This window comes from Brassica napus, chromosome C7 (genome assembly GCF_020379485.1).
Source record: "Brassica napus cultivar Da-Ae chromosome C7, Da-Ae, whole genome shotgun sequence".
NCBI classification, from domain to species: Eukaryota; Viridiplantae; Streptophyta; class Magnoliopsida; order Brassicales; family Brassicaceae; genus Brassica; species Brassica napus.
In genome coordinates, this window is record NC_063450.1 from 39,682,254 (window position 1) to 39,698,560 (window position 16,307).

Genomic DNA, 16,307 nt, shown 5'->3' on the forward strand with positions numbered 1-16,307 from the left:
ACATCTTAGTCCTGACCTTCTCCATCAATGGTGTATAATCTGCTACTGTCATCTTCTTTGTGAGCAGAGGTAAGCCCAAATATCGAACTGGAAGCTGGCCTGCTGCCAGTGCCAGTCCGGACTTACCTGGTGCCTAAAGCGTACTTAAAAAATATGACTCTTCAATATATTAATTTTTGCTTTATTTTTGTTCTTTAATAAAATAGCATTAATTCATATTAAAATTTATTTATTTTTAAAAGAAAAATATGAAAAGCTTATTTTATGAAGTTTTGTTTTATTTTCTCAAAAATTATTTGTCAGCATCGAATGTTAAAATTTCACAATAATTTTTTGTTTATTAAAATTTCATTTTTAAGCAATATATAGAAACCAACAAAAAGAAAAAGAAAAATGAAAATTTACATGACATATGCAGCTATTCCGATGGATATCAATTAAAACAAACTTGGAATATGAAGAATAGATCATTTGAGTTGATTGTTATAACTTCTTCAGCTATTATAGCAAAGATCAACGCAAGAAATACACAAAAGAAGTCAAGAAAATAAATTTTTGTTAGTTGTTACTAATACATAGGTTTGTTATTTGCCAAAAAAAGATTTTGTTTAATTAAATCTATTTATCTAATGTCACTCAATTTAATATAAGATGTATAAATAAAGAAACTAGTTGTTAGATTAAGTATTTTTTTTGTCGGCAGATTAAGTAACTAACCGTCTCTATTTGTATCCATGAATAAATCATATTAAATTATTAGTATTATCAAAAAGGACAATATTATCAAAAAAGGAAGAAAAGAAAGTACGGGTGGAACTCGTATCTTGTTGCCCAAGAGGATAAGGTTAAATGCACTAAACTAAGGTGAACTTTAAGAAATTTGGTGCCCATGAAATATTTATTATATTTGGTGCCTAAAGCCCTCGCTTTATGGGCTTTAGCCCAGGGCCGGCCCTGCTGCAAATGAGAAATTTTCAAGAATAGCAGTCTGATTTTCAAGAGTAATCCCAACCATGTATAATGTTGATTTCTCCACATTGATTTTCAACCCTGAAAGCTTTGCAAATTCATCAAACACCAGAAGTATTTCTTCCACTGATCTCTTCTGTCCATCTGTAAACACCATTATGTCATCAGCAAAGCATAAGTGCGTCAATGAAGCATTCTTGCATATTGGGAGGTATCCAACCAATCTATCAGTAGCTGCCTTATCCAAAATTTTTGAGAGGACATTCATGCATATTACAAACAGCGAAGATGATAACGCACATCCTTGTCTTAACCCTCTGTTGCTGTTGAAATATCCTGCAAGTTCCCCATTTACTTGAACCAAAAATGATGATGTTGTAACACACAATCGGATCCAGTGAATATACTCATTTGGGAATCCAAGAGCTTCCAATGTTGCTAGAAGAAAAGGTCATTGTACTGAATCAAAAGCTTTGAAAATATCTATCTTCACTGTACACCTTGGTGATATCTCTGTCTTGTGATAGTCTTTGACTAATTACGTGGCTAATAAGAGGTTCTCCATTAACAACCTATCCTTGACAAAAGCCGACTGATTCCAAGTGATGAACTTAGGCATTATTCCTTTAAGCCTATTAGCTAAAATCTTAGATATCACCTTATAGATCACATTACAACACGATATTGGCCTATAATCCTTCATCTCCTTTGCTTTTTTTTTTGAATTAAAGCAAGTATTGTAGAATTGATACCTTTAGGTAAGAAAACTTTTATGAAGAACGATTGTACAGCCACAACCACATCATTCCCAATTATTGGTCAGGCTGCTTTGAAGAATTCGGTAGTCTATCCAGTGATTTATTTGATGACATCTTGAATATTACAGCTTTAACTTTCTCCGATGTAACTTTCTTTATCAAGCTCACTTTATCTTCTTCACTATATCTGAATTGAAGCAAACTTTCCAGACTTTCAACACTAGGTGCTTCATAATCTGGTGGCTTACGAGTGAGGAACTCAGTAAAGAACCTCTCTGCTTCCTTTTTTATTGCTTTACTAGATTTGGTCATGTGCGTTGCAACGGACTTTATTTGATATTTTAATTTAATAAAAAATATTAAAAAATTATTTTATTATTTTTTAAAAATTGTTTTTGCATATTTGTTAAACATTAAAAATTGTTTCAGTTAATATTTGTTAGGGTTAGAAAAAACATCCAAAAGTAAAAATTTAAGCCGGATCCAACACAAAATAATAATTATAATGAAACAAAAAGAAATTTAGAAGTTAAATAAGGTCAAGAAGAAATGACAACATTATACACTTTCTTATGTACTAATTTAATATTTTATTAAGCTTATCTAATGTTAAATAATTTTCTTGATTCATTATATATTAATGATATATTTTCATAATAAAATTTTAATTAAAATGAATTATAAACTACTACATATCAAACATGTGTTTGATTTTCGTATAACCAAACACATAAATACCAATCACGACAACATCCTAAGTTTTGATTTTTGATAATTTAATAGCTTTACCATCATACTTGTCATCAAATATTTTTTTTTAAATACTATCAAGTAGGTATGTTTACTTTTGTTAGGATTTACAATTAAAAAAAAGAAAAACTATCAAATATTTTTTTATATTTTTGTTTAGGATTATAGAAAAAGAAAAGTATTATCATATAAACTTTTACAATTATCTTCTGTTTAGAATTTCAAAAAAATCTTATTCCTATCAAATAATTATTTCTAGTTACTATTAAATAATTTTAAATTATGATTTTTACGGTTCATATCAATACTATTTTTTACACTTCATTTTTAATTAAATAATTTTTAGTATCATGTTGATCATCAAATTTTCTATACTATCAAATAACTTCTTACAATTCTTTTTATACAAATCACTTATTTTATAGTTAGTTTTTCTATTCGATTTTTATTAAATAATTTCTTGTACTTGTAGGATTTTATAATTCGTTTTTTATTTAAACCTTTTTAAAAAAAAAGATAATATGTTCTCTTATAATATCTTTCTTTAGTATCTTTAAAGATGAAAAATATACAAAATATTTTTAAAAGAAAAAAAATACTTTCAAATAGCTTTTTACAATTATTCTTTGTTTATAGAATTTTCAAAAATTAAATTTAATATCAAATATTTTAAAAATATTATAAAAAGAGCCATACAAATATAACTGTAAAAGGCTACGTAATAGTAATTTTCCTTTTCTTAACTACTAAGAAGAATAATTAACTATATTTTTCTAATAATTTTCCTTTTCTAGTGTCCAAAATAATGTAATAAATTTTTTTTTCTAAATCTTTTTAAATCCTAATAAAAGAGAATTGTAACATATTTTTGACACATGTCACAATCTTAATAAATTAACTCACACATATCGCGATCATGTTATTTAACAACTTTGAAGAACTAAACTTTATATAATAATAATGTTATTTAGCAACTTTGAAGAACTAGACTTTATATAATAATAATTTTCCTTTTTTAGTGTCCAAAATAATGTAATAAATTTTTTTTTTCTAAATCTTTTTAAATCTTAATAAAAGAGAATTGTAACATATTTTTGACACATGTCACAATCTTAATAAATTAACTGACACATATCGCGATTATGCTATTTAGCAATTTTGAAGAACTAAACTTTATATAATAAGATATGTTCCATGTGAGTGTTTTCGTATCTACACTTCACCTTAGTTTTGAACTCTTGATATCGGCTTATTGGGCCTAATCGAGACGGCCCATTATCTAGAGCCGGCTATTCGGTTTCCCCTTCCCGGCGCTGAAAATCTACATCCCCACCGTTGTAGCCAGCCGCTGCCTTCTCTCTCTCGTCGAAAGAAGCAATGGCCTCTTACGCTACGTTACTGGAGAAAACTCGAGTCCCTCAACCTTCAATACAGAGACTAGCTGTGATCTCCGTCTTCTCCAAGTTCCGATCTGCTCCAGAGTCCGAATCCGAAACCGGGAGAGAAGCTATCTCCTTCTGCTTAACCTCCGAATCTATCACCGTCGTCGATCAATCCGTTCGTGAGCTATGCCGATTAGTATCAGACTCCGTTCTGGACCTCTCCCGCGGTTTGCTCGAGCTTCAATCCGCACTCGAAGGATGCGACTCGAAACTGGTTCCTCTCTTTGTGAAAGGCTTAGGGTTCTTGATTCGAATAGGTTACGAACAGAAACATGGGAATTGGAAGTTAAATTCTACTGAGAATCATCCCTTTGTGAGGGTATGTGATATATAGTGAATAATTGAGTCGAAATTAGCAAGCCTTTGATGCTTTCTCCTTGTTGTTGGTTTGTTGCAGATACTTTCTTGCAGAGTGGAGACACAGACGGAGCTTCTTCACCAAGTATCACTCTTTGTGATGCGTAATCGGCGATTGGGGATGGTGGGAGTATGTGAATTTCTGGAGCCGTTCTTGAATTTTGTAATATTACGTGTCCCATTTACAGATTCATCCCCGTCTTTGTTTGTGAGGGAGTTAATCTCGTCAATGGCTTCCCTTTGTTGCTCATGCCGTCACGAAGCACTGCCAGTGTTCAGATTGGTTATGCGGTGTCTTAAGTATATCCCAGGGAAGAACTCGGAAGTAAGTATTTATTATTTGACAGTCATTTTGATGAATGCTTATAGGACCAAGTATTAAATTTCTGAGACTATTCAGGATAATAGAAATTTCAGCTGCATTGTCAAGACTCTAGTGGATGCTTACACTGTGGTTGCGAGAGACTTGGTTGGAACTAGATTGGTATGTGCCGATTGCGTCATAACTTCATCTTGATCTTTGCGCTCTTTTCGGACATGTTTTCATTTATTTAGTGCTAGCAGGAAGTAATAGAAGTTCATGTGCTTGGTGTTCAACTGGTAGATACCGTGCTTTTGCTTTGTGCCTCTCCTCATGTCCAGAACACTGAGCAAGAGGCTGTGATCGAATCGTTGAGGCACTTGTTAGCTGTTCAGAAAGACCTTGGATTACCATATTCACGTGATTTATCTTTGGTGGTTCTCTCGTTACTTTTCATGCTTGCCAAGTCCAGTGTCGAGCATGAGCAACTCTCTATTTTGAAGTTGCTGCTTTTCCTGCTTAAATGGAAAAGTGAAAATGGTATATCTGTGCTCAATCTTTCTTGTTATTACACTCTTAAACTTTTCATTGTCTAATATCGTAGTAGCTTATTTACTCCAATCAACTTGGTCTGTCCTGCTGTTGTTGACTCCATGTTTCCTTCTTATTTTGGCAAAATAGTTTGATGTATGCATTTTCTGTTGACTGAGAATTGCTTCTTTTCAATTCTTTTGTAGAAAACTTCTCGGTTAGAGATGCAGCTTGTTCAAGTGTGGAACCTCTATTATTGTTCCCTATCATCGCGCTGATGTCTTCTCCTTCTAAATCAGTCAAAGGAGCAGCAAGTAAGGTTCTTTCCATCGTAGAAAATGTCTTGGTAACAATGTCAAATGCACCAAAGAGTGAGGTCCACACAAGTGAGGGAGATTCACCACTCAGCAGAGTGGGCTCTGTCGTATTTAGGATCATGCAGCAACTCTGGCATCAGGTTTAATTCCTGTTGGGTAACCTGCTATTTTATTTGGAAATCTGTGTATATTGATAAGTTAGATAGATCCCTTCGAGGGTTGTTGAGAGAAAAGCATGTTTATTTTGATTTATGTCCATATCAAAGTGTTTCTCAGTTCTCAAAAGAGTCAAGTTGCTCTCTGAGTCTTTGAATGTTCTTTTTTTTCAGAATGACTATGCACCTTCCACATCCTCCTTCCTCAGAATGACTTACATCAATGGAGGTGAATCACAGGAAACTTATCCTGGATCAGTGACTTGGAATTCACTACTTAGGGAACATGCTAAACGGTTATGTGATAGAAAGAAGTTATCTGCATCGTTTTATCTTTCGCAAGAGATACCTATTTTACTTGGTGCAGTTACGGGTGTCTTAGTGATGCATCCATCCCTAGGACCTGATGCTATTGACTCTTTGACTGCCGTTGGTGGCATTGATCCTAAGATGAGTGTCCCACTGTTGCTAGTTGTTCTATATTACAGCAACTTGTTATCTCGAACTAACCTCCCGTGTCAGAGTCTATTGGTGAGTCTACTCTCATTCATTTTCTGCTAATTTCCAAGTACTTGTATCATATATTTTATATTTTTTTTAGTCTAGTCCCGATTGTATTTATTTGACTTGCAGTCGAAACTTCTGGGGTTGCTCCCATCACTTGCTGCGCAACAGGTGATGATTCCACTTGTAGTTCAGACGATTACACCAATGCTACACAAGGATGCGAAAGGGTCAGTGCATCTTTTACGGATGATTTTTCAGTGTATTTTTTCTATCCTGTTAATGATATAGTTGATTCTGGGTTGAAACCGTTACTTGGTGCTTGTAAAACTCAATTTCACATTTGCTCTTTGGTAAACGGGTAGCCTTCGTAAACAGTTATCGGTTGTTTCTTTAGTTTTTCAGATTCTAGGATTATGATAGATTATAAAAGTTAGATTTGGAAGCCAAAAGATTATGTGATCTTTAATGCATTAGCTTGCATTTACCAATCTTGTTGAGTTGGGTTACTGTACTTGACTTTTTTTTTGTTCCGATAATGCCATGCAAGGTAGTTTACATGTGTGACTCTGATGATGGTTTATTTTAGTCTGTTGTATGCTACAGCCATCAGATTACTTTGCCAAACCTGGGTAGTCAATGACCGTGCCTTTTCGAGTCTGCAAGTAAGCTATTCTATACCACCATTCACTTTTGCTTAACATTGACAAAGTCGTTTTGCGCATGCTTGTACTCTTTGTTTTTGATGTATTTGTATGGTTTTTATTATTTAAATACTTAGGAGGTATTACGTCCGAAAGGATTTAAAGACTTCATTTCCGAGAGACATATCTGCATAAGTATGGCTGCTTCCATTGAGGACGTATGCAAGAGACACCCTGATAGGGGTGTAGACTTAATCTTGTCCGTTCAGGTATATTCTCTCAAGTGATGTTTGCTAGTACTGCTTTGGCTTATATTGAAACTTTGGAGTGCATTCAAAAATCTCTACTGGAATCATACTTTGATAGGCCTGTATAGAAAGCCAAGACTTTTCAGTTCGAGCATTTGGTTTTCAGAGTCTTTCCCATCTGTGTGAAGCCGATGTCATTGGTACTCCCTTGATGCTTGCTTGCGGTAGTTAATTCCTTTGTATTTCCTTCAAAACTTCTACTTTTTCCATCCAGATTTCTATACAGCATGGGGTGTCATTGAGAAACATGCTCAAAACATCAAACTAGATCCTCTTCTGGCTTGCAGGTTAGCAGCGCTCATATCCCAAACCATATACATGCACGATTGAGTGGTGAATGGATCTTGTATAAATTGTTATTTGAGGTGTCTGAAAAAGATTTGATAATATGTTGCAGTGCATGCCTTCTCCTAAAGTGGGGTGCAATGGATGCCGAAGTATACCCTGAAGATGCAGAAAAGGTTCTCAACATTTTGTGGGAAATTGGGAGCTCTATGCAGATACCTAAGGATTCTCAATGGACAAAGGCAAGAGTCTCTGCCTTAATGGCCCTTGGTCAATACGAGGTATGTATGGAATTTATGTGCCTTTTATGTCTTCTTTTAGGTGTATTCCCGGCCATCTATGGTTTCCGTTGGTTCTAATTCCTAATGTCTACATTTTTATCCAATTCCGATCCATGTTTTTCAGGTATCATTTCTGGAAAAGCAAATTTCTGACTTCAACAAGAAATGTGCATATTTGCTCTTCTCGGAGACAGATGTAAGAATTCTGAATGCTATAGAAGACCTTTCAGTCAAGATCATGATTCACGAGCACAGGTATAGAACTTGTAACTTACTGACTTTTACTTGCTTAAATCCTCATTAGCAGCATATTAATACTGCTTCTTTTTTTGACCTTTCAGCGTCCGGCGTAGATATGTGAGAGAGAAGAAAGTTTCTGGTAGTAAGATTGAGAAGCTGCTGGATGTGATACCTCAGGTCATTTTCCCTCCAGGTATAGTTAATTATTGATATTCTGTTGGAATAGGTAATTAACATTTTGAGATGGGAGGGGTGCCTAGAAATTTTTACTGGTGCATATTTTGCATAATAACTAACTTTCTTTGTAATTATCCTTCTCGCTAAATATTTGTAATAATCAGTTTTGTAAATTACTTGGTACTCCGCTTGAACTAAGTACACATGACCATTTGACCCACAGGGAAAAGAATCAAGACTGGAGAACTACCTGGTGCGGCATTATTATGTCTATCTTTTAGTCCCAAAGATGTGAAGCTTGGGTCATCTAAAGTAAGAATATTTAATGTTCCGCAAGTAGAATTTCCAAATACTTCAGCGTACTGCCGTACTGAGTTGCATGCTTCTGATCGCAGAGCTTTCATGATATACATGGTCAATTCGAGGAGGCATTTAAAGTCGTTGCCAAATCTCTTCAGCTCTCAAGAAACATTTCCCTTGCGCTTATCTCATTGCAATCGCTGAAAGCTTTTATGTCGCGTTGGATGAGAGCTAATATATTGTCCATTGGTGCAATGGCTACAGAATCATCATCTGATAAAACTTTTAAAGCTGCAAACAACATCATGAAGGTTTGTGATGATGTCTTTCTGTAACTGCTTGGTTCAAATTTTCCGTTTTTAAGTGTTCGAACTTATATTGAGATGCTGTTGTGTTGTTTCATGTAGAGTTTGGTATACATGGCTGAAGAAACTCTTCCTAGGTCTGCAGAAAACATAGCACTGGCGCTGGGTGCACTATGTGCAGTAAGATTTTAAATAAACGTGCTTCCATATGTAGTGGCGAGTTTCAATATATAATTTTTAATCTCTTTGTTGTGTCAGGTTTTGCCAGCTGCTGCTCATAATATTAAAGCATCTGCTTCAAAATTTCTGCTGGGTTGGCTATTGGAGCATGAGCATGAACACCGTCAGTGGACTGCTGGTATATCTCTTGGATTGATTTCGTCGTCTCTACATGTGACTGACCACAAGCAGAAATTTCAAAATATATCTGGACTTCTTGAGGTACTTTCTATACCTGAGAGTTATTGCATTTAGATGAAAATTCCTATAGAGCTAAGTCTTTTATGAAGCGCATACTGAGTACTATATCTGAAGACTATGCATGCGAAATCAATCTTGGGTCTTTCCCACTCCTTACATGATAGTTTTAAATTTTGTAGTCAACATGCAGCTAGAATACTTCCTATTATGTTTCTAATTGACTTGAAAATCGCTTTCAGGTTTTGTGTAGCAGTAAAAGCACTCTTGTAAAAGGAGCCTGTGGGGTTGGATTAGGATTTTCATGCCAAGATCTGCTTACACGGACTGAAGCCTCTGTGAGCTCTGATGTAGACAGTGAGTCCTACAAGAAACAAGAAGAAGGGCTCTTAGGAAGGATAGTGAGGTTGCTCTCTTCAGTATTACATCATTTCCTACGCACTCCGTGTGATACCCTAGAAAGCTTGTCTGCACTATTCCCACTTGGAAAGGAAGACAACATTACACGCCTAACTCACCTGCTGGACGAAAATTCTGATGATTTTGATGATGATATATGGGGTATTGCTGGACTCATCATAGGTTTGGGGATGTCAGTTTGTGCAATATACAGAGCTGGGAAGAAAGATGCTGTTGTAAAAATTAAAAACCTTATCGTATCATGGATTCCATATGCAGATTCTCCTCAGCAAACTTCAGGTTCTAATAGTAACGTAACAGTGAGAATTTTTTCAGCTGGTTCCTGCCTTGCACTCCCACTGGTGATCACTTTCTGTCAAAAAGTGGAACTGTTTGAAGCACACGAGGTGGATAATCTGATCAGTTGTTACAAGGACCTTATTTCTGAGTTGCTAATTGTTAAAACGTATGGTGCTTTTCATAAGAGTTTGTTGATGGCTTCCTGTATTGGGGCTGGAGACCTCCTGGGTTCTGTTCTGAATGAAGGTATCCACCCTGTGGAGATTGAGCCTTTAAAAGGCTTATTAGAACTGTTCAAGACATGTTACTCTGGGCTTTACCCACCGGTTGTTCACTTTGGTGGCATGCTCGGAGTTGTTAACGTATTAGGAGCAGGTGCTGGTGATTTGGTGTTTTCCCATCCTGTACCCCGTGCTCCTTCAAGTTCTGAGGAAAACGTAAGTTCTCTGATCTATCTTTCTGAAGATCCTTACTCGTTTATTCGCTAAATGCGAATGGGCTCCTAACATCCGTTTATATTGCTACAGAAAATCTCTTATTTATCAGGTCCCGTGCTTTCAAATTCATATTTAACTCAGCAGTTGACACCATTTGTGCAAGAAATATTCCTTATCGCACAAGATACGAAGGATCGCCAGCAGCAACATTATGCTGCATGGGCCATCTCATTTCTTAGGAATTACTTGCGGTCCAGGGATGCGTCAAGTGTAGGCAATGAAATCCAATCTAGCGATTCTCACCGAAATCCCATTTCTCACAATGTTCCTGAGCATGCCATGGTCATGAAACTTGCGCAAGGCCTGACGAATCCAAATTTGCCTTTGGTACGTCTGCTTAAAAGACTTTTGATAGTTCTAACCTTCTATATTCCTTGAAGATGATTTAGTTCAGAATAGAGATCTCAATCTATTCTCCTACTTATTTTAATCTTTGTTGCAATTTAGACGGGTAGCTCTCTGAATATTGGCGCACTGTCAAGTGCTTTGCGGTGTTTGTCTCATGCTCCGAGATTGCCAAACTTGGATTGGGGGGCAACAATAAGGCGATTAATGAGACAAGAGAACCAGCTTGATGTACCGCAATCAGGATTTATTCCCAAGGACACAAGTCTCAGGGAAGAGTGCTTGAAATTTTCATTAGCCCACGCAAGCGAATTTGATGAACTTCTAACTTTTCTGGACGAATTGTCTGAACTATCAAGATTCAAGGCACTAGAGCAGAGTCTCCAGTCATGCCTTCTCTGTCATCTGGGGGATTTAATGAGAATGTTCTCTGGTTCAAGAGTGGATAAATTGTTTGACGACATCTCTTGCTTCGTAATCTCACTCTCTTCAGACCAAGTATATAACTGCGATCAGAAAAGCTCACTGAGGGTCTCTTGTTGGAAGGGTCTGAGTCAGTGTCTCGAAGGAACTTCATTTGAATCTTCAGAATACATCACAAAGATTGAAAAATGCATAGAGCTGCTTTTTTCAGTCTTACCAGTAGCATCACAATCTCCGAAAGTAGATCAGATGGGTTCGGTGAAAGAGTGGTCAGAGGCAGTTAGATGTTTGCAGCAGTCGCATCGGGATTGGTTACACAAGTTTCTACAGGTAATATATCAATATCTGCTTCAAACGTCGGCCTATAAAGTATGTATTATCATCGTTTAACTGAGATTTTTTCTCGCATGCAGGTTTCAAGTCTTGAGACTGACTTCCAAGGTAATCTAAAGAAGATCCAAGCAAAAGCCAAGCTAGCAAGACTTGGCGCAATTCCATTTTCCGAGTTAGGAAAATTGAAGGCTATTATATTAAATTGTGAAGAGTCAGGTTAGTTAATATCGTCAATGCTATATGCCAGCTAGATATAATCTAAGATTATGAGAATCAAACTTTTCATCTTTGTTTTAGATATCTGGGACGTACACGCTGAGATAGTAGCGGCTCTGCATCACGCCGAAGGAGGAATCAAAAGACAGTGGCTCATTGATGCTGTTGAGATCAGCTGCGTTTCTAGCTATCCTTCCAATGTAAGACCACTTCAGTGCTTAGATCTCCTCCATCGAAAAAGATGATCTTCTTATTTTATGTTGAAAATTGGTTATCATCCTTTCTACAGGCTATATTCTTTGTTGGCCTCCTCTCTAGTATCTGCTGCAAATACATGCCCTTTCTCACTTTAGACCGATCCACAGTTTTGAGAGACATGTCTGTTACAGTATCTTCACTCCTGTCTGATCCCAACTGGGAAGTTGTCGCAGAGCCTTTCATCTCGTTTCTATGGACATCATTGGAACGTGTTTACAGTTTTGCAACCGACTCCGACGCCAATGCAAAGCTAAGTTCACAGCAAATTGAGCAAATCGAAAGGGATCATGCACCAATGCTTGTGAAGGTGATGCATCACATTTGTGTAGTCTTCAGAGACCATTTGCCTCTTGAGAAACAGCTCAGACTTGCCGCTATGATGGTCGTCCCTTGATTCCTTTTAAAATATTTTGCTTTTATCTACTTAGGAGTATCATGAGTTTCATGCCGCTGTTGTATTTGTAAGATAAATATTATCTATAATCATCATAGTGAATATTTATGGGTTTTATAATACATCTTTTATTTCGGTCTAAAGCTGCATAGTTGTTTTTAATTTGGGTAATGATTGTTGTTGAGAAGATGCTTCTTAGCTCTAAGGAAAGCCTCGTTGGCGAATTCCCAATCATCAGTATCAATCTTTCGGAATCCCTGAACACATTCAAACAACTCAAAGAGAGAACATGGAAGATAAGTGCACATAACAATATGTTTGCTCTGTTTTATATATAATCACAAGATAAGTAGACAGTGTATAATAAGCAAACGACAATTATAGCTGATATTCTCAACAAGTTACAAGCTTATTATTTCACATTACCAGTAAACCTAACTTAAAACGCAAGCCAAATTCATATTTTACAGAATTACAAATATGAAGGATCATCCATCAGCTTTAGCAGACAAATAAATTATTACTAACATGATTTAGGGGGAGTTTTTGACGAAGATTCACGGATGTTCTCCGGTTGAGAAAGATAATAAATAGAAAGATTTTAGAAAAAGAATGTTGAAACGAAGAAGAATTTTTTTTGATTTTAGAAAAAGAGAGTGTTGAAACGAAAAAGATTTCTTTTTAGTTTTTATGTTGAAAAATTATGATAGGTTAAGTTTGTTGGGAATCCGTCATAATTTTTTTTTTGATTTGGCGCTTTAAGAAAATTTAGGCTTTTTTCTTGGGCAAAATTCAATTTCGTTTCTAAAAACATTATTTAAGGAGCAAGTAGACAATTCCGATATATGATTACCTATTCATCAGAAATTCGTCAAAAATTTCTAATGAATTTCCGAGGAAAATATATATTCTCTGATTTGTAATTGACTAGAAAAAAATACACTCGTAAGAAATTTATTAGAAATTTCTAAAAAATTTCCGACAAGGTGTGGATTGGGATTTCAAATATAGGAAAAATAAATCCACAATATCCACTGATAATATATTGATGATTTTAGAGGTTTATAATCTCCAAAAGGTTTGAAAACACACAAATTCAAGATTGTAAGATTAATCACCGTAAAGTATTTGCCTAAGTATATAAGTGTCAATCAGATAGGTTATGTATCCATCGATTCATCCATCACTTAATATATGTCATGGTGATATTGTAGGTATCCAATTTAACATTTATTTTGAATATTTCATATCTGAAACCCAAATTCGTAGAAAATTTCTCCCGAAACATAAACCCTACCACCTATTTCCCAAATCGTTTAACATTCCTTGGTAATCGTTGGTATTTCATCGATTATTTCCGACAAAAACTTGTTCTCGGAATTTCCTTGGATATTTCTTGGAAATTCCTTAGATATTTCTCGGAATTTCCTTGGAAATTCGTCAAAAATTCGTCAAAAATTCATGAAAATTTCCTTAGAAATTTATGATGAATATATTTATGTCGGAAATTCCGTCAGAAATTAACATGTTTTCTTGTAGTGGTTGCCTTAGCCAAATCTTCTTTGAGTTGGTGGCACTTTGATTCGGTTGCTGAAGAGTGTTATTGTTATCTACACAAATCGCTATAAGTTAATCAAAATTAATTCCTTGAAAAAATTAACAACGTTAAGCCAAATCAAGATTAGCCTAAAGCCATAAAACCTCGAATAAAGAATTACAAAATGATGAAGCTCTAAAGATACCTGATAGGTCTAGGTTTATGGCAGTGTCATAATACATGCTTCTCTTCAACTTCCTTTTATAGGAACAAACTACGATAACTGCTGTTCCGAGAATCATTCCGGCTATCAGAATAGCAAAAAAGAATTTCTGTTTGGATTGGATCCTACCAATTACCCAAGTGGCAGTCCCGATTAGTACATAAACATGTTACCTGTACGAAAACATACATCAACTAGTACAAAATTTAATTTTCATACGCGAACTTTCAAAATTTGGTTTTATCATACATTGACCTAATTTCCGTTAGTCAAACGTTGAGTTGTCGTTAACCAGTAATAGAAAATCGGCTAATTCCTACATCAACAGGGACCAATGGTCCATATCAATACATAAACACTTCACGTGTGCAAAAACATACATCAACTAATACAAAATTTAAATTCAACACATGAACTTTCAAAATCTGGTTTTAACATACACTAAAGCTTGACATGCGCGTCCGCGCGGATATTTGTTGTTAATTTTTTTATAAATTGTTTAATGACATTCCTAAATATATAAAATTTTGTTCATTATGTTCCTACACATAAAAACCAAACCCACCCGGATCTGGAAAGACCCTATTTGAATCCCACCAGAAAATTTATAATACCCGAACAAAGCATAATTTCAAAACCAAAAAAAAAACTCGATATCCGAAAGAACCAATCCATACCCAACCGTATACCTGATATCCACATTTTAATGAAGTAGTTAAGAAGTATAAAAAAATGTAAAAGATATAATAAAACACTTAAATATAGGTAAGTTCTGTTTTATATTTCTATAAGACATGTTGTCAAATTATTTGGAAAAAATGCAATTAATAAAGTAGTTAAGTTGAGTGAAAATAAGGAAAGAAAAGATGTAATAAATCTGTTGAAAATAATGTTAGATTTATTTTGTACTTAAATTTAATAAAATAGATTTACCTAATTTTTACTAGTTAAATCATACCGAAAATAAATTGTCTGTCACGTGTTGATTAATTAAAGTTTTATTCTATTATGTGATAATTAAACCATAGTACGTAGTAATTGACAGAGAAAAATGAGAATGTTTAGCTTATCGAAGACATTCTATTTTCTCTTTGTTCAATTTTGTCTTCTTTTGTTTTCTCGGTGTTAGTGTTTTCTGTTGTCGGAAAAGTTGAAGAAAAAAATTAAAGAGAAAAACTAACAAATGAATTACACGAGAACGAAATCGTTTGACCTACATGATTTATTTTCCTCATTCAATTACTACGTAATACAGTTTAATTATCACATAGTACAATAAAAATCTTACTTAATCAATACGTGACAGATAATTTATCTTCGATATTATTTGACTAGTGGAAATTAGGTAAATGTCAAGCTTTAGCGTATGTTAAAACCAGATTTTAAAAGTTCATGTATTGAATTTAAATTTTGTATTAGTTAATGTATGTTTTTCCACAAGTGAAGTGTTTATGTATTGATCCGTACCATTGGTCCCTGTTGATGTAGGAATTAGCCAATTTTCTATTACCGGTTAACGATTACTCAACGTTTGACTAACGAAAATTAGGTAAATGTATGATAAAACCAAATTTTGAAAGTTCATGTATGAAAATTAAATTTCATACTAGTTGGTATATGTTTTCGCACATGTAACATGTTTATGTACTGATCGGGACCGTTGACCCTTGTTGATGTAGGAATTGGCCGATTTCCCTCTCTATAACCACCGAATTGAAACCGAATTGGTACACAAATTTCTATAATATAATATATTTAAATATTTTGTATATAGAATTATATATATATATATATATATATTAACTATATCTAGTTTTACAAAAATCAAATAATTATACAATTAATGAACAAAAATACCCAAAAGCCCCAAATTACCAGAATAATTTATATCTGAAATAATTGAGCTATTGTTAATTCACATCATATTTATCACTTAATATATGTCATGGTGATCTTGTACGTATCCTGTTTAACATTTATTTTAAATATTTCATATCTGAAACTTAAATTCGTCGGAACAAAATATTTCATATTTGAAACCGAAATTCGTCGTAACATATCTGAAACCCAAATTTGTCAGAATTTCGTCAGACATGCCTCGAGAATCATCGGTATTTCATCGATTATTTCCGACCAAAACTTGTTTGTCAGAATGTTTTTGGATATTTATGAAGAAATACCGACAAATGGTAGAAATTCACATTCCTTGGAAATTCTTCAGAATTATGTCAAAATTTTTATTGAAATTTCCGACGAATATTGGAAATTCATTCAGTCGGAAATTAACATGTTTTCTTGTAGTGTTTTTTTCTTGTAGTGTTGTCCAATGCTTTTTGCAAGG

General features: G+C 34.6%; 1 protein-coding gene across 1 annotated transcript; it reads left to right on the forward strand.

Moving 5' to 3' along the window:
* Window positions 1–3,786: 3,786 nt before the first annotated feature.
* Window positions 3,787–12,349, forward strand: LOC111213031 (protein RST1). The gene is made up of 24 exons (XM_022714693.2): window positions 3,787–4,238; window positions 4,317–4,601; window positions 4,677–4,760; window positions 4,841–5,117; window positions 5,315–5,565; window positions 5,755–6,111; window positions 6,214–6,314; window positions 6,674–6,749; window positions 6,866–6,997; window positions 7,095–7,176; window positions 7,251–7,323; window positions 7,434–7,602; window positions 7,727–7,857; window positions 7,944–8,035; window positions 8,243–8,331; window positions 8,415–8,630; window positions 8,727–8,804; window positions 8,883–9,065; window positions 9,284–10,177; window positions 10,268–10,564; window positions 10,685–11,335; window positions 11,419–11,554; window positions 11,636–11,754; window positions 11,844–12,349. Exons 1-24 carry the CDS (start codon window positions 3,855–3,857, stop codon window positions 12,204–12,206), a joined length of 5,520 nt encoding a protein of 1,839 aa, XP_022570414.1. The 5' UTR covers window positions 3,787–3,854; the 3' UTR covers window positions 12,207–12,349.
* Window positions 12,350–16,307: the final 3,958 nt, after the last annotated feature.